Raw genomic sequence first — 24063 nt, forward strand, 5'->3', positions numbered from 1 at the left:
TAGGCATAAATGCTGGAGAAACTCAGCGGGTGAGGCAGCATCTATGGAGCGAAGGAAATAGGTAACGTTTCGGGTCAAGAAGGGTCTCGACCCGAAACGTCGCCTATTCCTTCGCTCCATGGATGCTGCCTCACCCGCTGAGTTTCTCCAACATTTTTGTCTACCACTGATTTTGGACGATCATATTGAATGGCGGTGCTGGCTTGAAGGGCCGAATGGCCTACTCCTGCACCTAGTTTCTATGTCTATGTCCCAGCTGCCCAAGCGAAATATGTTCCTCCAATTTGCATTTCGCCTCACTCTGAATGGGCAGCTAGCCCTACATTTTGTAGAGCTTGTGATGAAACCTCTGCACGAGTTGTGCGCCATAGTCGCTCAGTTCCTGTCAAGGTTAGTTTATAGGAATCAACCGCGAAGTTTACGACTTGAGTCACGAATGCTGTGGCAGTGGAAATAAAACAACGTTAAAACGCCAGAAGAGCTTTGATTTTCACGCTCGACTCCTGTGGGGTGAGTTCAGATCAATTCAATTTCTCACTCAGCCTTGTAGGGATAGCAACTCACCCACTAGATCACTGGATTCAACCAGCCAGTGACCGCACTCCGAGTCATTGGGGAAAGGGGGGCAAATAACAAAGTGCTGGAGGAACTCAGTGGGTCGAGCAGCATCTGTGACGGAGAAGCAACTGTGGACGTTGAGGCTGCATCATTGGACCCTTCCTTGCACCAGCGATTCTGAAGAAGGATCTCGACCCCAAACGTTACCCATTCCTTCTCTCCAGAGATGCTGCCTGTCCCGCTGAGTTACTCCAGCTTGTTGTGTCTTCCTTCAGCTGTGTGTGTTTGTTTTTGCTCCAGGCTTTGGCATCGGCTGTCTCTTGTGGCAGAGGGGTGTGGGGGTGAGGGTGAGGGTTGGGTTGTGGAGTGGACGATGTCAAGCAAAGATCCGAAAGCTATAGGATCTTTGATGTCAAGAGAGGGTGAGGTTTCAAGTCAGAGGAACTCCTCAAATCTCAGAGGAGCCTCACTCTCTCTCTCTGCTTCCTGGTAATGTAAACCAAAGATCTTAGAGCATGATGTAAACGCTCAGTGGCAGTCGGCGGCAATTAACCATGCGTGTGAGCAGAGGGGGAGGAGAGAGAGAGAGAGAGAGAGAGAGTTTCAGTTACTCAACTTAGCTCCGAGCATGGAGAGTAGACGCCAGGCTGCGCTACAGGGCACCGTCTCAGCCCGACACTGAGAGAGGTCGGAAACTCCAGCCTTTGATGGTAATGAGTTTAATTGCTGTAACTTCCTTTGTGTGTTATGCTGAGTTACTCCCACCCACCCCTCTCTCCCAGTTGTGGAGAGCTGCTGGCTGCCCGGGGGGTTTCCACGGCGCGGCTGGGGGGACACGGCGAATCCATCACTCTGGGTTAGTGCCTGGGCTAAACTGCTCCAGTCCCCGCTGCCCGCTGTTTAAGAAGGAACTGCAGATGCTGGAAAATCGAAGGTAGACAAAAGTGCTGGAGAAACTCAGCGGGGTGCAGCAGCAGCATCTATGGAGCGAAGGAAATAGGCAACCGCGCTGAGTTTCTCCAGTACTTTTGTCTACCGTGTTACAGCCTCTCTCGGCCGCTGTGTTAACCAGATCGTGGGCGTCAGCGCGCCTTCGGGTTTCATTTCTTCCGGCCACGTGTATAATAACTCTGGGTACTTTGGAGACGGTCCGCGTTTCTGCTCGGATCCCACTGCAGGTCTGTTAGGCAACGGGGGGGAGTTGGGGCCGGAGGAGCGGGTAACTGGGCAGCATTGTGTAGGAATGAACTGCAGATGCTGGTTTAAACCAAAGATAGACACTAAAAAGCCGGAGTAACTCAGCGGGACAGGCAGCATCTCTGGAGAGAAATTTCGGGTCGAGACCCTTGGTCCCGCTGAGTTACTCCAGCTTCTTGAGTCTTAAGTGGGCAGGATCGGTGGTCCGATGGACTGGAGGGGGTGTATAAGTCATCGGTGAGGCCACATTTAAAGTATTGTGTTCAGTTCTGGGGCACCGTGTTAGAGGGAAGATGTTGGCAAGCTGGAAAGGGTACAGAGAATATTTACGTGGATGTTGCCAGGACTAGAGGGTCTGAGCTATTGGCAGAGGTTGAGTAGGCTGGGACTCTATTTCTTGGAGCACGGGAAGACGAGGGGTGACCTTATAGTGGCGTTTGAGAGGAATAGATCGGGTAGATCTTGCCCAGAGTAGGCGAATTGAGGGCCAGAGGACATAGGTTTAAGGTGAAGGGGAAAAGATTTCATAGGAATCTGAGGGGTAACTTTTTCACACAAAGAGAGGTGGGTGTATGGAACAAGCTGCCAGAGGAGGTAGTTGAGGCAGGGACTATCCCAACATTTAAGAAGCAGTTAAGACAGGTACATGGATCGGGCAGGTTTGGAGGGATATGGACCAAATGCTGGAAAGTGGGACTAGTGTAGCTGGGGCATGTTGGCTGGTGTGGGCAAGTTGGGCCGAAGGGCCTGTTTCCACACTGTATCACTCTATGACTTGGTGCTTCCACTTGGCCTGTGTGCCTGGTGGGTCAGTGGGTGAAACAGGTGAAAGGTTGCAGTTGGTTGAGATGACCAACTCATCTCAATGTTGGGTGGAGTTGATGGCCAGGGGGTAGTGGGGAGATTCAGTGGCTGGCTAAAGGCTCTGGGGAGAGTTGGCTGATTGGAGTTCCTGGCAAGGGTTAGTGTTTTAATCAGAGATCATGAAGAGTATTTGTGATCAGCCAGTTGAAAATGGGAGAGTTGGTGGTTTGCTGAATATCTTGGGGAGAGGTAGTTAGTTGATCGAGGGTTGTGAGGTGAGTTACTGAGCAGTCAGAACTTTGAGGAAGTGCTGACGGTTTGTTGTGGATAATGGGCAAAGTTGACAACGTGTATAATAGGAGATTGGTGGTTTGTTGGTTTTAAGGAGATTAGGTGATTGGGGAGAATTTGTGTTTATACAGGACTTAAGGGAGAGTGATATAATGGATACTGAGGAGATTTAGTAGCTGATTAAACCACTGGTAAGAATTGATACTGGGTCAGATATACTGAGTATATCTGGGGGTCAATTTGTGGTTGGTCAGATATACCGGTGAGAATCATAGATTGATCAGATGTACTGGCGGTGGGAGTTGGTGTTCAATTGGGTTTGATTCTCCTTGATCGGAGATAGACACAAAAAGCTGGAGTAACTCAGCGGGACGCAGCAATCTCTGGAGAGAGGGAACGGGTGAGGTTTCAGGTCGAGACCCTTCTTCAGATCGGATTTTGCTGGCTTTACCTTGCACTAAACGTTATTCCCATATCATGTATCTGTATATTGTAAATGGCTCGATTGTAATCACGTGTTGCCTTTCTGCTTACTGGATAGCACGCAACGGAAAGCTTTTCACTGTATGACAGCTCAAGTGACAATAAACGAAACTGAACATTAGTTGAGATTGTGGACACAAAATGCTGGAGTAACTCAGCGGGTGAGGCAGCATGGAGGACAGAGAAGGAATGGACGATGTTTCGGGTCGAGACCCTTCTTCAGTTAAAATTGTGGTTACTGGGAAGAATGAATGGTTGGTGGGGGCTTTGGTAAGAGTCGGTTCTCGTCAGATTGATGAGAAGAGTTGATCGTCAGGCAGGTATACCAGGGAGAGTTCACCAATTTGGTGGGTGTATTGTGGGGAGTTGGTTGGAGGACAAGTGGGAATTGGTGGTTGATTTGGATGTGTTGGGGAGGAATGGTGGGTTGTTGGAGGATGCGGGGACTCGGAGATCCCCTGGAGAGTTGATGGTTGGTTGAGGGACATGAGATGAGTTGCTGAGCGGTCAGAGCCGGTGGTTGGTTGAGGGACCTCAGAGAGCGGTGAGAGCTAGTTAAGGGCCCAGGGAACAGTTCGGAGATTGGTTGGTGCACTGTTGTGAGTTGGTGCAGGGGGGTCGGATTTGCTGGGGAGACATGGCCCTTGGATATGTGTGCAGTGGTGAGAGTTGGTGGCTGGTCAGAAGTCCAGGGCAGAGTTGGTGGCTGGCTGGAGATCCTGCGGAGGGTTGGTGGTAGGTGCTGCGGAAATGTGCCGGTTGGTCAGTGGTCCTGCGGAAAGCTGACAATTGGTGGGTGTTCCTGAGAGTTGGTACTTTGTGGGAGATTTCCTGGAGAGTTGGCGGCTGGTAGGTGGTCCTGAGAAAATGTTGCGAGTGGTCCCGAGAAGAGTTGGTGGGTAGTGGATAATCCTAGTAGTTGGTTGGATGTCCCGGGTTTGGTAGGAGTTGATGGAAAGAGTTGTTGGAGCCCTGGATAGAGTTGGCGGCTGATTGGGGATCTGGGTATGGTTGGTGGTTGGTGAGAGATCCTGGCACAAGTTGGTAGTTAGTCAAGAGTCATCGGGGAGAGTTGTTTTTTTGGCAGTGGTCTTGGAGAGAGTTGATGTTTAGTAAATAAGTACAAGGGAGAGTCAAGAATGCAGATATTGATGAGATCTAGTGCTGGAGTAGGTTTATTGAGCATAGCTGTTTCCTGTTCAGGTGTACTGAGAAGATATTGTGGTTCATCTGAGGTATCAGGTGCAGGTGGTCAGTTGATGGCCATCAGCAGGAGGATTCGTGATTGTTCGGAGGTCTTGGGTAGAGTTGCAAAGAGTTGATTGAGATTTGGAAGTGTAGGGAATGTTAGTGTTTGATAGGAGTCATTGGGTGAATGTGTGATTGATTGGGGCCTGGGAATAGCTGCTCATGGTTGGAGAGCTGGCATTGGGAGAGAGTTGGTTATCAGGTAGGGAGGATTTAGGGAAAGTTTTAATGTATGAACAGGATCAAGATACGTTTTTTAGGCAATTCAGGGAAGATTTGATGCTTTGGGTAAAGTGCTGGGGAGATCTTGCATGTGCAAGGAAAGTCAATGCAGAGTCTAGAACGGATAGGTAGCCAGTTTTAATGTATTTTGACACTGCTGCAGGTATTAACATCACTGAAGATGCATTTTGTATTGAGGAAATGGGTGATTGACTTTGGATGTGGCTACAAGGTTAGGAATGTCAATTTCAGATCATTTGATGTACACACAAGGAACTGCAGATGTTAGTTTACAAAAAAAGACACAAAGTGCTGGAGCATATATTTGGAGAAAATGAAGAAGAGTCCCAATCTGAAATGTCACCTACCCTTGTCCTCCAGAGATGCTGAGTTACTCTAGCACTTTGTGTCTTTTTGAGACCATTTTATGTGTTCTTTCCCCCGGACATGTTCAGATATAATTTGTGGGGATTTGGATCTATTTTGGGAATTGGTGAGAAGGCGATGTCTGCATTGCAACTGCATGTGTAAACTTCAGCAATTCAGTCTGCTAAACAGTTGCTGAATATATTGAGGCACAAGAAATCGCACATGCTGGAAACTTGTGCAAAACACAAAGTGCTAGAAGAATTCAGCAGGTCGGGCAGCATCTGTGGAGGGAAATTATGTATTCAGTCAAGACACATCTTCATGTTGATGGAAGTGTGGTGGTGGGGGGGGGGGGCGGGGAAAGAGAGGTGGGGGTGGGACAAAGCCTGGCATGTGGAAGTGAGTTGGGGTGATTAGCAGATGAGTGGAGTAAGTGACAAAGGCTAGAGATGAAGAGAACACAAAAGGGTGTTAGATAAGGAGAGAAGAAGAGGAGTGAAACACCAAGGGGTATGGGTGGAAGTTGATACGGGAAAGGGGAAAAGAAGGGATGCAAAAGGAAAATGGAGAATTCAGGGGATGGAAAATGAGTGTGTGAAGGAGTGGTAAAGAGCAGGATGTCTGGAGTGGTGGGAAATGCTGGAAGAAATGTGTGGGTGGGGGACGAGGGGTAGAGGTTACACTAATGAAAGGGGGGTTAAAGAGAGCTACTTGAAATTGGAGAATTCAATATTCATATTGTTGTGTTGTAAACTTCCCAGGAGGGGGGACTATGAGGAGGTGTTTCTCCGGTTTGCATGTGGCCTCACTCAGGCAATGGAGGTGGCTAAGGACAGAGGAGGTGATCAGGGAAGTGGAGTTTGGTTGGTTAGCAACTTGGAGATCCAGAAGGCCTTGGCAGACAGTGTTCGGTAAAACAGTTGTCTAGCGGCGCTTGGTCTTGCTGATTTAACAGAGGCTACATTGGGAGCAGGAAATGTAATAGACAAGGTTTGAAGATGTTCACGTGTATCTCTGCCTCACCTGAAAGCCTGGGAGGACCGTGGGGGTCCCTGGGTGGAATTGAGAGAGGAGGTGTAATGACAGATGCTACATCTCCTGCAGAGAAAGGTAATTGGATACTGTGGGTTAGGTGGGAAGGGATGAGTGTTACAGAGGGTTTGGTCTCTAGAGAAGGCAGAAAGAGATGGGGAGATGTGGTGCCTGACTCCTCACCGTGTGGTGATTGGTGATGGGAGGAGCTCTTCAGTTTAGAAGAATTCTGGAGGTTAGAAGGATGAGAGGGAATCTCATTGAAACGTATAAGATTGTTAAGAGCTTGGACACGCTAGAGGCAGGAAACATGTTCCCGATGTTGGGGGAGTCCAAAACCAGGGGCCACAGTTTAAGAATAAGGAAGGAGTAAGCCATTTAGAACGGAGACGAGGAAACTTTTTTTCACAGAGAGTGGCGAGTCTGTGGAATTCTCTGCCTCAGAGGGCGGTGGAGGCAGGTTCTCTGGATGCTTTCAAGAGAGAGCTAGATAGGGCTCTTAAAAATAGCGGAGTCAGGGGATATGGGGAGAATGCAGGAACGGGGTACTGATTGGGGATGATCAGCTGAATGGCCTACTCCTGCCCCTATTGTCTATTCAGGAATGTTATTCAGTTACTTAGTTTCTCAAACCTGCTTATTCTCATTTTTCCCATGGATTACAAGTGAGCCTGACGAAGGGTGCTGTGTGTATGGAGTTTGCACGTACTCCCTGTGACAACACAGGCTTTCTGTGAGTGCTCGGGTTTCCTCCCACATCCCAAAGACGTGCAGGTTAATTGGTTTCTAGTAAATTGTCCCAAGTGTGTAAGATAGAACTAGAGTACGAGTGAATGTTGGTCGGCACGGACTCAGTGGGTCCAAGGGGCTTGTTTCCATGCTGTACCTCAGAACTAAACCACTCCGGTTGTTGAGTAGGGATTCCATATTTTCAGTCATTTATGTGAAATCTTCATGGCTCTATCCCACCCTCTCTGTACTGAGATAAGTATTCGCAACCAAAGCACAATTAGACCAGTGTGATTATAGAGGTAGTATAATTACCCAATAATATATACAATATATTAATAGGGGCAGCACAGTGGCACAGCTGGTGGGGCTGCTTCCTCAGTGCCAGAGACCTGAGTTTGATCCTGATCTCGGGGCGCCGTCGTTTGCACCTTTTTGCTGTAACTATGTGGGTTATCTCGGGTGCTCCCCCGTCCTAAAGACCTGTGGGTTTGCAGGTTGATGGGCCTCTGTAAAATTGCTCCTATTGTGTAAGGAGTGGATGAGAAAGTGGGATAACATAGAAGTAGTGTGGACGGGTGGTCGATGTTCAGTCACTGGGCCCAATGGTCCGTTTCCATGCTGTATCTCTAAACTAAACTAAAATTAATCAAAGATCCACATTGGGATCCCTGAAGGAATATTCATAGGTTTTCCGTGAGCATTTAATTATGTCCTGGAGTGTAATCCATCCAGCCTCCACTTTTTCAGCCTCTGGCTGAATTTTGTCATAAAATGTATTCTTTGATAAGAGAGTGAAGGCGGCAAGTCTATGCAAGGAGGAAATGTAAAGGAGGAGTTGCTGAGGAAAATTGGCAGCTATGAACTTTTTTTTTCGCCTTCCATCACGGAGATAAATGTGGAGGCGTCTCTGTGATGGATGTTTATGCTAAAATCTATTTTGTGCTTTTTATTTGTATGGCTGACTTGGGAAATGAAATTCCTCGTATGTTGCAAAACATACTTGGCTAATAAAGTATTATTGTGATTTTGATTGTGAGCTGACGCTTGGAAACAAAATCAGATTCAGATTCAATTTTAATTGTCATTGTCAGTGTACAGTACAGAGACAACGAAATGCATTTAGCATCTCCCTGGAAGAGCGACATAGCAAATGATTTGAATAAATAATAATAAGTGTCCGGGGGGGGGGGGGGTGATTGGCAGTCACCGAGGTACGTTGTTGAGTAGAGTGACAGCCGCCGGGAAGAAGCTGTTCCTGGACCTGCTGGTTCGGCAACGGAGAGACCTGTAGCGCCTCCCGGATGGTAGGAGGGTAAACAGTCCATGGTTGGGGTGAGAGCAGTCCTTGGCGATGCTGAGCGCCCTCCGCAGACAACGCTTGCTTTGGTCAGACTCAATGGAGGGGAGCGAGGAATCGGTGATGCGTTGGGCAATTTTCACCACCCTCTGCAATGCCTTCCGGTCGGAGACAGAGCAGTTGCCATACCATACTGTGATGCAGTTGGTAAGGATGCTCTCGATGGTGCAGCGGTAGAAGTTCACCAGGATCTGAGGAGACAGATGGACCTTCTTCAGTCTCCTCAGGAATGCATGGAAGTGACAATATGGGATCACAATGAGATGGTGGAGGGGTGGGGGGTGGGGTGGCAGTATAATGAAGAATGTGGCAGGATTTACAGTGCTGGTTAGGCTGGTTAGATATTCATGCTGGATATTGGACCAGGATAGGAAATCAGCCATGATTGTGTTGAGAGGCCATGCAGATTGGCCTGCTTTCGTTTAGTTACATTTAGAGATACATCGTGGAAACGAGCCCTTCGGCCCACCGAACCCACATGTTTAAATTGTCACATATTCTATAGCTATAAGAAAGGTCACATTCTGAATAGAGTCACAGAGGGTGGAAACAGGCACTTTGGCCCAATATTGGCAAGTTTGCCTTTAGCCAGATCAGTCTGAAGAAGGGTTTCGGCCCGAAACGTTGACTGTTTGTGGGGCGTATCACTGATGGGGATGAGTCAGAATATAGAAGAGAGATCGAGCAACTGTCCATATGGTGCCAGCGCAATAACCTGGCCCTCAACACCAGCAAAACTAAGGAACTGATTGTGGACTTTGGAAGGAGTAGGAGGGGGACCCACAGCCCCATTTATATCAACGGGGTCGATGGTTGAAAGGGTCAAGAACTTCAAATTCCCGGGCGTGCACATCTCTGAAGATCTTTCCTGGTCCGAGAACACTAATGCAATTATCAAAAAAGCTCATCAGCGCCTCTACTTCCTGAGAAGATTACGGAGAGTCGGTTTGTCAAGGAAGACTCTCTCTAACTTCTACAGGTGCACAGTAGAGAGCATGCTGACCGGTTGCATCGTGGCTTGGTTCGGCAATTTGAGTGCCCTGGAGAGGAAAAGACTACAAAAAGTAGTAAACACTGCCCAGTCCATCATCGGCTCTGACCTTCCTTCCATCGAGGGGATTTATCGTAGTCGCTGCCTCAAAAAGGCTGACAGTATCATCAAAGACCCACACCATCCTGGCCACACACTCATCTCCCTGCAACCTTCAGGTAGAAGGTACAGGAGCCTGAAGACTGCAACAACCAGGTTCAGGAATAGCTACTTCCCCATAGCCATCAGGCTATTAAACCTGGCTCGGACAAAACTCTGATTATTAATAACCACTTTCTGCTATTTGCACTTTATCAGTTTATTTATTCATGTGTGTATATATTTATATCATGGTATATGGACACATTTATCTGTTTTGTAGTAAATGCCTACTATTTTCTGTGTGCTTAAGCAAAGCAAGAATTCCATTGTCCTACACAGGGACACATGACAATAAACTCACTTGAACGAACTTGTTTCCTTCGCTCCATAGATGCTGCTGCACCCGCTGAGTTTCTCCAGCTTTTTTGTGTACCTTGCCTTTAGCTTATTGAGTTTGGATTTTCAAGCGAAACTAAACTCGATACACTCAACTTAAACTTGCCCATAACAACCAACATGTCCCATCTACACTATACTCACCTGCCTGTGTTTGGCCCATCTCCTTTGAAACCTATCCTGTCCACATACATGTCCAAACGTTTTTTAAACATTGTGATCGTACCTACCTCAACCACCTCTTCTGGCAGCTCATTCCATGTACAGTACCTGCACCCTTTGAGCAAATGTTCCCCCTCAGCTTCCTATTAAATCTCCACCCCCCACCCCCACTTAAATCTATGTCCTCTGGCTCTTGATTCCCCTTACTCTGGGTAAAAGATTTAATCTATGCATTCCTCCCATGATCTTATACACCTCTATAAGATCACCCTCTCATCCTCCTGCACTCCAAGGAATAATGTCCTTGCCTGCTCAATCTCTCCCTGTAGCTCAGGTCCTTGAGTCCTGGCAACAAACATTCTCGTCATTTTGCTCTGCACATTTCACAGCATAACAAAATCTTTTCCTATTACAGGGTGTCCTAAACTGAACACAATACTCCAAATGTGGCCTCAACAATGTCTTGTACAACTGTAACATGACCTCCCAACTTCTATACTCGATATACTCTGACTGATGAAGGCCAATGTGCTGAATGCATTTCTTGACCACACTATCGACCTGTGACGCCACTTTCAAGAAACTATGTATCTGCACTTCTAGATCCCTCTGCTCTACAACACCCCCCAGAGCCCTGCCATTCACTGTGTAGGTCCTGCCCCTGTTTGACTTCCCAAAATGCCACACCTCGCACTTCTCTGTATCAACCACTCCTCAGCCCATCTGCCCAACCGATCAAATTCCTGCTGCAATTTTTGACAACCATCTTCGCTATCTACAATACCAGCCACTTTAGTGTCATCTGCAAACGTACTAGTCATGCCTTGTACTTTCTCACATTCTATTTTTCACAACTTTAAATGGTCCCAGATAACTGTTGTCACTTGTAGGGTTGTGAGAAACGTCGAGAATGCTTTGCCACGGGGAATGCGATGAGGCCTGCGTCCTCTAAAGGAAAAATAGAAACATATTTGAAGAAGAGGAAAATTGTAAAAGCTTTGGGCAGTGAGATGAATATTGACGCTGCTGTGAAACGCCTTTATATCTGCAGTGGGTTAAATGGCTCTGTTGTACTTGAAACCTCTTTGTTGGAAGCGACTTAACGTTGCAACATCCGACCATTGCCACGAACGTCGATACTGCACAAGATGCGTATATATGTACAGGGATTCTGCAGGTTAGAACAGGTTTCAATTCCCGATAAATCTTTGTAACCCAGGATGTTCGTAAATTGAAAATGAATACTGTGTGGGTGAGGATTAGAGTAATCGGGATGGGAGAGCGAGCAGGCACGGGAAGAGCAACTGCCAACCAGTCTCATTGACGTGAGTCTGCTCAGCACAGCCAGCACAGCTTGGCTTGACCCACCCCCTGATTGCTGCTGCTCATGGGGTTGGGGCAATGGGGAGAGAAGGTCATAAGGTCTTAAGGAATGGGAGTAGGATTAGGCCATTCGGCTCATCAAGCTTACTCCGCCATTCAATCATGGCTGATCTATCTCTCCCTCTTGCCTTCTCCCCATAACCTCTGACACCTGTACTAATCAAGAATCTATCTATCTGACGAAAATATCCACCGACTTGGCCTCCACAGCCTTCTGTGGCAAAGAATTCCACAGATTCACCACCCTCTGACTAAATAAATTTCTCCACATCTCCTTCCTAAACGAGCATCCTTTAATTCTGAGGCTACGACCTCTAGTCCTGGACTCTCCCACTAGTGGAAATGCCTTTCACTGTTCCATATGTTTCAATGAGGTCCCCCCTCATTCTTCTAAAATCCAGCGAGTTCAGTCCCAGTGCAGACAAACGCTCATCATAGGTTAACCCACGCATTCCTGGGATCGTTCTGCTAAACCTCCTCTGGACTCTCTCCAGAGCCAGCACATCCTTCCTCAGATATGGTGCCCAAAATTGCACACAACATTCCGAATGTTGCCTTACCAGCGCCTTATAGAACCTCAACATTACGTCGTTGTTTTTGTATACGAGCCCTCTCAAAATAAATGCTAGCATTGAGTTTGCTTTCTTTATTACCGAAAGCAGTATGGAAATGCCACGTTTCACCCAGCCATAGGTAAATGTACCCTCACAGCAGCAAGTACCTCCATCCCCATCCATCCCACTGGTCTATATGCTCATTTGTGCACATGTCATGTCTGTTCGTTGTGCCTTTATAAACTGAGATGGATCTGTAGCGGCTGTGGCGTGTACAGCATTATCATATCCCCCGTTAAATCACCTCCGTATAAGCTCTATGGTGCTCTTGCTCCTTGTGACATGAGGGAAGATGGTGGAGAGACCCAGCAGGGGAAAGAGTGTGTGGTAAGGAACTGCACCGTAGATCGACACAAAATGCTGGAGTAACTCAGTGGGACAAGCAGCATCTGTGGAGAGAAGGAATGGGTGACATTTTGGGTCGAGACCCTTCTTCAGACTTCTTCAGGAAAGCGTGAGCTGCATTGGGAGAAAACAACGGAGAGAAAGTTGGAAAGATAGAGGAGGGAGAGGCTGGGGAGAGAGTTTTGGTGACGGAAAGAAAAAGACAGACAGTAGAGGAGATTAAAAGATGGAGCTTCACAAAATAAGGGGGAGAGAAATATACAGGATAGAACAATTAGGGAGAAGTAAACCAATTGTGAATGTGCCCATTGTAGACATCTCCTGTGCTAGTGAGAATTATCAGCTACTGACCTTTCATCGGTTACTCAGATACCAGCAACGTGCTGAATTTAGACAAAAAATGCCGGAGTAACTCAGCGGGACAGACAGCATCTCTGGATAGAAGGAATGGCTAACGTTTCAGGTCGAGACTCTTCTTCAGAGCCTGACCTGCTGAGTTACTCCAGCATTTTGTGTCTATCTTCGGTATAAATCAGCATCTGCAGTTCCTTCCCGCACACAATGTTCTCAATGTGTTGGAGGCATATTCATGCTCTGTGCCCTTTATGAGATGGGTAAGGGGTAGGCATGTGCACATAATCACCCAGAATTTTAAATATAGGAGGAAAATAACGGTAGGATGAGTTTTGATGTTTCCATTGGACATATAGACAGCTAACATGCACGATCTTGGCTCAGTATTTTCAATCTTGGAAGCGTGATAAGGTTAGGTGGAGATGCTGCTATGCATGTTTAAAAGGGTACAAATGGTTTAAAGGTACACAAAAAGGTTAAGCATCTCATATGGGCATCTTGCAACCCAGTAGCATGAATATTAATTTCTCTAACTTCAAGTAAAGGGCCTGTCCCACGAGCATGCGACCTGCATGCGGCAAACGCAACCAAACCGGAAGCGGGGGGCCGCGCGGAGGTCAAGTGAGTGACGTGAAGTTCGAGCGTAGTTCGCGCGTGACGTACGGCGTCGAGGCGGCTGCGGGCCGGCAGGCCGTTGCCGCGCAGAATTTTTGAACACGGTCAGTTTTTCGGAGCCCCGCGCGATGTCGGGACCAGCTCCGCACAACTCCATACGGCTCTGACGATCGGTGGATCAAAGGTTATTTTATTGGTCACATCCACCTAGGTGTAGTGAAATGCTTCTTGCCATGCAGCACATAAAGAAAGAATACAGACATAACAATAATAAAGAAATTTAAACATAAAAACATCCTCCCACAATGGTTCCCATTATGAGGGAAGGCATAGTGTCCAGTCCCCATCCCATGTCCACCCATAGTCGGGCCTATTGAGGCCTCCACAGTCGCCTTTAAGGAGGCCCGATGTTCCAGGCCGTTCTCGCCGGGAGAATCCTCTCGGCGGCATGGGAACCCTGGAACGGCCGCTTCCCTCACCGGAGACCGTGGCTTCCGAAGCCAACAAGGCCGCGCCGGTTGGAGCTCCACCACTGGCGATCTCATCGAGAGATCCCAGGCTCCCGATGTTTAAGTTCAGCGCCGCCGCCAGCAGCTGGCCGCTCCAAAGACCCGCAGCTCCGCGATGTTTATCTCGGCGGTCTTCAGCTCACCGGAGCTCCAGCACGGCGACCCGGGCAAGGCATCGCCCGCTCCGCTCCACGATAGCGCTCCAGCGCTGTGCCGCCACCGAAGCCGAGGTTCTGGGCGGTCCCCGACAGGAAACACCACTCCAGGCCCGCTGGTAGGCCGCGAGGACGGGTCGAAACTGCAGCCCGGAGAAAAGCTGCCTCTCCGACCAGGTAGGGACCCTGAAAGGCAGTTTCCCCCTTCCCCCGCCCCCACCCCCCACATAAAAAAGTCTAGACCTCCAGAACAAAAACACTTTAACTAACTAAAAATTAAAAAAAAGAGATGAAAAGACGGACAGCTGCTGGCTGGGCAGCCATGCACAGGACAGCACCCCCTCCCGAGGCTGTACCGCTCAAGCGACCACGTTAGGTTACGCTTGCCGCATGGAGTCACATGCTCGTGGGACAGTCCCTTAACCCTTGCATCCCCTCTCTCTCCATCTCTCCCCCACCATAGTCATACCAGCTTCAAAGTCGTCTTGTTGAGTCTCATTGGCCGTACTTATTCTCAGCTAGGCCACAGCTAACAATGGCCTGTTTGCTTTACCATCATGACTGTTTTGATATCTTTCATTCATTTGTTCTATATCTCTCTATATCACTATCTGAATCTCTCGTTTCCCTTTCCCCTGACTCTCAGTCTGAATGAAGGTTTCGACTTGAAATGTCGCCCATTCCTTTCTCTCAGCTGTCTGTCCCGCTGAGTTACGGCGGCATTTTTTGTCTAAATTCAGAGCGTTGCTGGTATATGAGTAACCGATGAAAGGTCTGTAGCTGCTAATTCTCACTTGCACAGGTGATGTCTCCAATGGATACATTCACGGTGGATTAGCTACTCCCTAATTGTTCTATCCTATATAAGTGATAGGAGCAGAATTAGGCCATTCGGTCTTTCAAGTCTACTCTGCCATTCAATCGGCGGATCTAACTCTCCCTCTCAACCCCATTCTCCTGCCTTCTCCCCATAACCCCTGACACCCACACTAAGCAAGAATCTATCTATCTCTACCATAAACATATCCATTGACTTGGCCTCCATAGCCTTCTGTGGCAATGAATTCCACAGATTCACCACCTTCTGATTAAAGAATTTCCTCCATCTCCTTCCGAAAGGAACATCCTTTTATTCTGAGGCTATGACCTCTAGTCCTAGACTCTCCCACTAGTGGAAACATCCTCTCCACATACACATACACATACTTGGAGTGTTTGGTTTTCTTCAGCACTCGCTTAGCTGCCTTGGCTGCCGGTTCCACCTTACCGTTAGCCCGGCTATGTCTTGGAGAAATTGTGTAGCGGTCAACTTCCCATTTCCTGGCAAATTTGGCGAACTCCTCTGACACAGTTCTCGCCCCGTTTTCGCTTACCACCGTGCTGGGAATTCCATATCTTGCAAAGTGGTTCTTGAGTTTCACAATGATTGTCCTGCTGTTCAGCTCGTACAGTCTGTCTATTTCCCAGAAATTAGATAGATAGTCCACTATGATTAAATAGTGCTTTTCCTCCAGTACAAACATATCGGTTCCCACTTTCTCCCATGGTCGATCTGGGAGGTCATGGGGCATCAGAGTTTCTTTCTGATTTTGTTGTTCGTACGTCCTGCAGGATTCACAGTTTGAAATGAACTGCTTCACATTGGAGTTCATTCCGAGCCACAAAATGCATTCTCCAGCAGGTCTGAGGGTTCCTTCTACTCCTAGATGAGAGGCGTGGAGTGTCTCCTTCATATCTTTGTGTAGAGTGACAGGGATTACAACTCTCTCTCCTCTGAATAAGAGTCCGTCTTGCACACTCAACTTGTCTCTGACGTTGAAGTACGGTTGTGCTGCCTCTGGGACTTCTGCCTTGTGATCTGGCCATCCATTTTGGATTACTCTCTTAATTGTTTGTAGCGTTTCGTCTTCCCTGGTGAGGGCTTGGATGCGTTTGACCTTGTCCTCTCCCATGCTCAAGGACTCAACTACGTTGACATCAGTGAATCTGGTTGATCCTGTGGTGTCTGGGAGGTATGCTCGGGAGAGCATATCTGCTGGAAGCATGTCTTTTCCCTTTACCTATTTGATCTCAATGTTATAGTGTAGCATCCTCATCATCATGCCCTGGCGACGTCTTGGTGCTCTATGCAGAGGCTATTTAACTATGACTTCCAATGGCTTGTGGTCACTCTCAACGATCACTCTCTGTCCGCAGGTGTACTGATGGAAGCCTCAAGGGCAAACACTGTTGCTAGTGCCTCCTTTTCAATCTGAGCATATCTCTGCTCGGTTGGCATCAATGCTCGACTCACATAGGACAGTGGTTGTCCCTTCTGGATAAGTGTTGCACCTAGACCTGCCTTGCTTGCATCACATTGTATGGTCAGCTGTTCATCTGGTGTGTAGCTCCTTGATCTTTGACATTGCCATGTCATGTTCTGATGACCATTCCCACTCTGCATCCTTGTGGGTCTATGTCCTCAAAGGCTCGAATGTGACCGACATTCTTGGCAGGAATCTTGCCAAGTTGTTTACACTGCCTTGTAATTTTTGGATTTCTGTTGGATTGGTTGGGTTGGGCATCTCTAGGATAGCTTGGATCTTCTTCAGACCCAGTTTCAGGCCACGATCTGTCCTAGAAATATGATACACGTAGTTTTCACTACTGACTTCTTCCGGTTCAGCTTGATGCCTCTGTCTCTGCATCGCTGAAGATCTTGCAGTCTTGCATCGTGATTCCTTTCTGCATCTTCTCTGGTATCCCCTACTCCGAATAGGATGATGTCATCTGCAACACATTCCAGTCCCTTTAATCCTTCTAGTGCTTGTTGCAGCTTCTTCTGGAAGATCCCTGCACTTACTTTCAGTCCAAATGGCAACCTCTTCCAGTGATATCTCCCAAAAGGGGTGTTCACAGTTGTTAGGAAACTGCTCTCCTCATCTAGTTAAGACATCGCCCGGCGCGTCCTTAATGGCCGTGGGACTTACCATCGCCCACCTGGGGCTTCAACATCGGGAGAAAAATGGAACACAGGGGAGAGAAAAGACTTTGCCGTCCATCACAGTGAGGAGGAGATTCACTGTGATGGATGTTTGTGTGAATTGAATTGTTTGTGTGTCTTGTAGAAATTGTTTCTTTTTGTATGGCTGTCGAAACAGAGTCTCGTTTGAGCCTCATTGAGGTTCAAATGACAATGAGTAAATATTGTATTGTATATTGTAGTTCGCAGTGGAGATATCCTGACTTCAGATCGAATTTGGAGAAAATCTTCTCCTTGGACAGCTCAAGGAGTACGTCCTTTATGACTGGTAGTCTGTGGATCTCCCTTTTCAGGACTTTGTTGAGGGGTCTAGGATCTATGCAGAACCTCAATTCTGTTATGTCCCTTTTCTCCGTAATGACCAGCCTGCTACACAATTCAATTGGTTCTTCGACTTTAGTCAAGATGTCCTGCTCGACCAGCTTCATGAGACCATTCATGACCTTCTCTTTCATGGCTACAGGTACCGGCTTTGCAGAACACTGTGATGGGGTCACATCCTCCGTCCTAGTTACAAACTTGACCTTGCCAGGCAGTCTCCCAGGTCTTTCGTCATCAAAGTCATCTTTGTAGCTCTTGAGTAATGGGCCAGCCTCGCTAACAGCACTCAGGCTCTTGAAGTTCTCGTAGTGAACGGTGATGAGTTTCATCTGTTGTGCAGCTTTGCCACTCAGGAGCGGTGTGACCCAGCCTTCCTCTACCACTATGAAGTGAACCCGGTACTTCTTGTTGTTCTGGAGTACGACTTTCGCCCGACCTTCCGCCAGCAGGTTGGATCCGTTGTACATCTTTAAGATGATTTTCTCTCGTCTAATCACCTCTTTTCTGGGTACAAGAATGTGACAATTATGTGACCGTTAGGCTCTGCTCAGCAAAGTCTGGCTCAATATCTCTGTTATTTGGTAGGTGTAATTGTTTGGTTTGATTGCACTCCTGTGAAGTGCCTGGAGGTGAAATATGGTGATGAAGTCATTACACATTATTTACATTTATATCGAAACGCTTCTCCCAAATCCATCATCAATCCATCCCTCCAGATACCTGCTTGAGTCCGGGATCTCATTGCTTGAAGCCCGTGATCAGAGGTTGAATATTTGGCACGTGTTAGTGAATGCACTGCTCCTGGGGTCCATGATCCTGGATTTAATGATAGAACATGTTGTTGTCGGTTCTTCTTTATCCAGCGATGTGTGGGTAATCACTAGAACCAGGATTTTGCCATAAATGTCATGTGCCTTTTCATGCTTTTTTTGATGATTTCACCAGGATAATGCCTTTTTCACAATTGAGTGCATAAATTAGCCTTTTTTTTTGCCATTTTGCTAAACGGCCATGCTATTTTCTCGTGTTTACCGGGATTTCAATTATATTTTCTATGTTAACATTTTAATATGAATGTTATTATTAACGTGTTAACATAGTATCTTACAAGAAAACTTCCACCACCGGGCGAAACCAGGGGAGCCACCATCATTCATTCATTCGTGCCGCTGCTCGCTGTTTCAGTCTTCTCCAAGATCTATTTAAGAAAGAACTGCAGATGCTGGAAAATTCGAAGGTAGACAAAAAATGCTGGAGAAACACAGCGGGTGAGGCAGCATCAATGAAGAGAAGGAATAGGCGATGTTTCAGGTTCAGACCCTTCTTCAGACTGATGTGGGTGGGTGGGGGGAAGAAAGGAAGAAGCGGAGACAGTAGGACAAGAAGGAGAGCTGGGAAGGGGGAGGAGGGAGAAGACCAGGGCTATCTAAAATTAGAGGTCAATGTTGATACTACTGGGGTGTAGACTACCCAAGCAAAATACCCAAGCTTGTCTCCTAACTACATTAACTGCTGGCTCCAGTCACAAATCTGAGTTTGCATTCATTGATGCTAGAATTCCACTGTGGAAATTGGAAAACATATCTGAGGTATTTTAGAGAAATACACAGAGGAACATATACCAAACGAGTCACCATTACAGACAAATTATATTGACATCAACTTCAACATTGTTGTGCAGAAAATTAGAGATGAAGTTGCATGCAACAAAATATGGATCTCAATAGACGAGACAACCGATGCTGTGGGGAGATATGTTGCTAATGTGGTTGTCGGTACAGTGGAGGCATGTCAACCATCAAAGGAATATTTGTTGACATTGGAAGTATTGGAGAAGTCACAAGTCAACTATTGCTCAGTTGTTTATATCTTCACTTGCTGTACTTTGGCCAGAAGGTATAAAACACGAGAATGTTCTTCTGTTTGTGACTTAAAGTTTTATTCCACAAAATGTTGCATTTGACATGCTTAGCTCAAGGACTTCATAGAATTGCCAAGCACATACGTAGCTTGTTTCCAAATGTCGATCGCCTAGTTTCCAATGTCAAGAAAATCTTCCTCAAAGCACTGTCACGTGTGCAGCTGTTCAAGGAAATGGCACCCGAGCTTCTGCTACCTTCTCAGCCCATTTTGACTAGGTGGGGTAGGCACATGGCTCTCGGCTGTACTCTACTATGCTGCAAATTTTGAAAAGATAAAAAATGTTGTCAACTGTTTTGAAGAAGAAGAATCTGCTACAGTCAGGATCGTCAGTGAAATCATGCAGAAAACGTCCCTCCACCGCGATCTTGTGTTTATTGCTTCCAATTTTGCAAACTTCCCACAAGCTATCACTTCCCTTGAGAAACATTAGTGAATAACTTGCTGGTTCTCAACAAAGTAACTGACGATATTCGTAAAGTTCCTGGCGATTTAGGTAAAGACATACAAGGAAAATGTGAGAGAGTGACTTCAGCTAACAAAGAAATAGAAAGCATAGCTAAAAAGTTCTCAAAGGTAGTTGTAATGCACAAGATATCGATATGAATATAGAGTCTGTAGCTTGTTTCGGGTATGCACCAGTGACCTCAGCTGAAATAGAAAGAAGTTTTTCACAACTGAAGCATATTCTGTCTGACTGACGGCATAGTTTAACACCAGAAAATTTGAAAAAAAATGCTAATAATTATGTGCAACCAGGCAACTTTGGTCATTTAATGTAGTATACCTTTATATTATCATTTTTTACCATATTTTGGTGGTGGAAATTAATGCCTTTTTATAACTTTTTTTGTCAATAAATGCCTTTTTCGTGCCTTTTTTGTAATTTTATTATGCCTTTTTGTCTGCCTATGTCAGAGTTTTGTAGTGCCTAAACATCCTGGTTCTAGTAATCACCCAGTACCATGGAGTTCAGCACTCCTCAGATTCGAAATGAACTGTAAATATTTGTGAGAGCCTGCCTGAAGCTTTGGAAAATGAGTCAATATTTATATTTGTTTTCATGATAACTCAAATGGTGCAATGTAATGTTGGTTCTGGGTACTGTGTAGGTGGCCTGAGCCAGATGACTATAGACGCCATCTGATTTGAACAGGATGTAAATCAGTGTTGAGGCTTGACTTGAGTAGTTAGAGGCAGTGCAGAGAAATCTTCATTCATATTGTAGATAGACCCAAAATGCTGGAGTAACTCAGTGGGACGGGCTGTATCTTTGGGGAGAAGGAATGGATAATGTTTCGGGTCGAGACCCTTCTACGGACCCTGCCGACGTGACATCAATCGCCTCAACCTTTCCACTCCCCTCACTTACTCAAACATCACCCCCTCCCAATGTTTTAACGGGAAAAATAAAAGGAGTCCTCACCCCCCAGTGATGACCCCTTCTGCACCGGTCCCCCTCCTCTTGGACTCCCTCGAATGGCCTTCCACCCTCGCAAGACCTCTTCATTTCTAACTGCGGATGTGACCTCAATCGCCTCAACATTTCCACTCCCCTCACCTACTCTGAACTTCACCCCCTCTGAACGTATATAAAAAACCAACTTTACTTCATTTACATTGGTTATCCTCTATGCTGTATGCAATCAGTTAACTTAAAAAGTGTCTGAGTTCCATCAGCCTCTTCGCATCTCAGCGTGGCCTTCATATTCCTTCATGAAATTACCAAACATCCTTGAAAAGATATCTAAACAATTTGTCTCAGCCACTTCCATACATTAATTAGGGACACGTTCTAATTTCTGACTAAAATGTTTCCTCTAATTCATCTTATTTTGAAACATTTTTGTTGGGGACGAGAGGGTGAATTTCATGGCTGAATTTCACTCTCAGTGTGCTCAAAGAATGTGTTCCCGTGCGGTACAATTAGAACTGTCCTCTCGTATCACTGGTTAGGCGAAGGCTAAAATGTCAAACACTCCCAGGACAGATTTCAACACTCCCAACACAGATTACATTTAGAATAATACCATAAAAATAATATAAATGCAGTAGAGAGAGCAAAGAAAGAGTTATAAGGGAATTAATTAAACCAATTTAGAACTTGCAGCTTAGTCATAGAGTCATACAACATGGAAACAGGCCCTTCAGCCCAACTTGCCCACGCTGACCAAAATCAGAATCAGAATCATTAACCAAGTAAGTATACATACAAGGAATTTGACTCGGTGCCTGTTCTGCCGCCTCTTGATTTCCCCGCTGCCTCCTCCACTCTGTGTACATAGAAACATAGAAACATAGATAATAGGTGCAGGAGTAGGCCATTCGGCCCTTCGAGCCTGCACCGCCATTCAATATGATCATGGCTGATCATCCAACTCAGTATCCTGTACCTGCCTTCTCTCCATACCCCCTGATCCCTTTAGCCACAAGGGCCACATCTAACTCCCTCTTAAATATAGCCAATGAACTGGCCTCAACTACCTTCTGTGGCAGAGAATTCCAGAGATTCACCACTCTCTGTGTGAAAAATGTTTTCCTCATCTCGGTCCTAAAAGATTTCCCCCTTATCCTTTAACTGTGACCCCTTGTTCTGGACTTCCCCAACATCGGGAACAATCTTCCTGCATCTAGCCTGTCCAACCCCTTAAGAATTTTGTAAGTTTCTATAAGATCCCCCCTCAATCTTCTAAATTCTAGCTAGTACAAACCGAGTCTAAACCGAGTGTAGTTGAAAGCCAGCCAGTTGCAGCGCATTGTCCGGGGTCGACTCACACAGTCATGTCTCGGTGAAGCACAGGGCACCAGCTCGAGAGAAGTCCTTGTTTGTTTGGCACAGGAGTTGCAGTTCGTCCACTTTGTTGTGTTAATGTAGATTTGCAAAGAATATACTTGGGAGCGGTGTGCGCAATCCTCGTTGCCGGAGTCGGACGAGCGCTCCAGAGCGCTTCCCCGGATCCTCCAACGTCTCACGTCTTGGACATAACCACAGCCCCGCCGACAAGCATGTCCAAATAATCCAGCGAGTGAGAGAAATCCGGAACAATGTTTGGAGGAATTGAATGTCTGATGTTAATGAGCTCCTCTCAAATGAAATCTTTGTGGGATTTCCAAAGATGACACAAATGAACAAACACAGACAAAACAGCAAGGAGCAGCACACCATGGCAGCCTTCGCCTGCACCATCTTAGTTACCCCATCTATATTACTCCCACCTGCCTGCGATTGACCAATATCCTTCTAACCCATTCCTATCGAACTTCTATAGTTTTAGTTTTTAGATATAATGTGTAAATAGGCCCTTCGTTCTACCGAGTCTGTGCCGACCAGCGATCCCTGCACACTAACACTATCCTTCACACGCTGGGGACAATTCACAATGATACCAAGCCAAATTTGTACGTCTTTGGAGTGTGGGAGGAAACCGGCGATCCCGGAGAAAACCCACGCAGGTCATGGGGAGAATGTACAAACTCCGTACAGACAGCACCCGTAGTCAGGATTGAACCCGGGTCTCTGGCACTGTAAGGCAGCAGCTCTACCGCTGCACCACCGTGCTACCCTTGTGGAAACTTTTTCATGCCAGTCACCTTTGTTTAGAAAATTTAAAGGCAACTCGACAGAGCCCTTTGGAATGGATCGGAGAGGGTAGAGGTCGGGAGAATGTTACCATTTATGTTTGAATCCAAGCAAGAGGCCAAGATGGTCGCTTGTTTATCCAATAAGTAAATTGCAACATGTATTTCCTAGTAAGGATTAGAACATGAAACTTGCTGTTGCTTCATGTAATAGTTGTGGTTAGGGTGCGTTCAGAAGAGGGTGACATGGGAGGAGTACTTGAGACAATAGAACGATCTGCTGAGATAAGCAGATGCAGTGGGAGCTGCCTCTCCTCACTAGATGTGCAGATTAATTGATACACACAGCCAATTATTGTGTCTCATGCCTTGGGCGATGTAAATAAAGGAGTCTGTTCAACATCCACTAACTATTCCCAGATGGATAGAATGTGGGTCGCATACAGAACAAATCCCCTTTATGCTCTTCTTTCAAAAAGTCTTGGCGACATCTTGCGTCTCATTGTACATGCCCAGGGCATCTGATGATTCGGTTTATTATTGTCACATGCATGAGATGGGAAGTGTGGCATTATTTGCCATTTTTCCCCCTCTACCTTGGTGAGTAGATGTCATTGCTTGTCGTCATATTTCTGTGTTGTTATTACCTTCGCTAATCTGTGTGCTTTTTTTTTCCAGTAATCTCAACTCCTGCAACCTTTGAGGTGCAAGGATGCCTCCGGCAGTGGGAGGACCACAGGGGCACGTTCCTCCGGATGGTGGATGGGGCTGGGCCGTGGTGCTTGGGTCCTTCATCTCCATTGGATTCTCCTACGCTTTTCCCAAAGCCATCACCGTTTACTTCAAAGAGATCAAGGATATCTTCAGTTGCACTGACAGCCAGGTGTCATGGATCTCTTCCATAATGTTGGCAGTGATGTACGCTGGAGGTGAGTGTGCATTGAAGGGGAAACTGTCTGATCTGCAATGTGAACTTCCATGTGTATAACATCTATCATCATTGTAGCGCTTGGTTGCATTCAGCTCAGTGGATGTTTCTCGAAGATAGACACACAATGCTGGAGTAACTCAGCGGGACAGGCAGCACCCCTGGATAGAAGGAATGGGTGATGTTTTGGGTCAAGGCCCTTCTTCAGACTGAGAGGCAGGGGAGAGGCAGACAGAGAGATAAAGAAGGGCAAGGTGTTAAATCAAGACATCAAAAGAGGTGAGGATCAAAGCAAATGTAGAATAGAATAGCTAGGAGAAGGTGACAACAAAGCC

The 24063-nt window shown here is 46.6% G+C and overlaps 1 protein-coding gene across 3 annotated transcripts in view; it reads left to right on the forward strand.

Annotated features, from left to right (window-relative positions):
* The first annotated feature begins 377 nt into the window (after nt 1-377).
* The window catches only part of LOC116986711 (monocarboxylate transporter 1-like), a 42970-nt gene continuing 19284 nt past the window's right edge, over nt 378-24063 (forward strand). The window contains exons 1-2 of one of the 3 annotated variants that reach the window (XM_033042306.1): nt 378-510; nt 23479-23729. In XM_033042306.1, the coding sequence (XP_032898197.1) occupies nt 23513-23729 (217 nt within the window). In that variant the 5' untranslated portion in view covers nt 378-510; nt 23479-23512. Of the gene's footprint in view, nt 511-1119; nt 1269-1663; nt 1737-23478; nt 23730-24063 lie in introns of those variants that run through there. The other 2 variants (XM_033042307.1, XM_033042305.1) reach the window with 2 other exon arrangements.

This window comes from Amblyraja radiata, chromosome 24, assembly GCF_010909765.2.
Source record: "Amblyraja radiata isolate CabotCenter1 chromosome 24, sAmbRad1.1.pri, whole genome shotgun sequence".
NCBI classification, from domain to species: Eukaryota; Metazoa; Chordata; class Chondrichthyes; order Rajiformes; family Rajidae; genus Amblyraja; species Amblyraja radiata.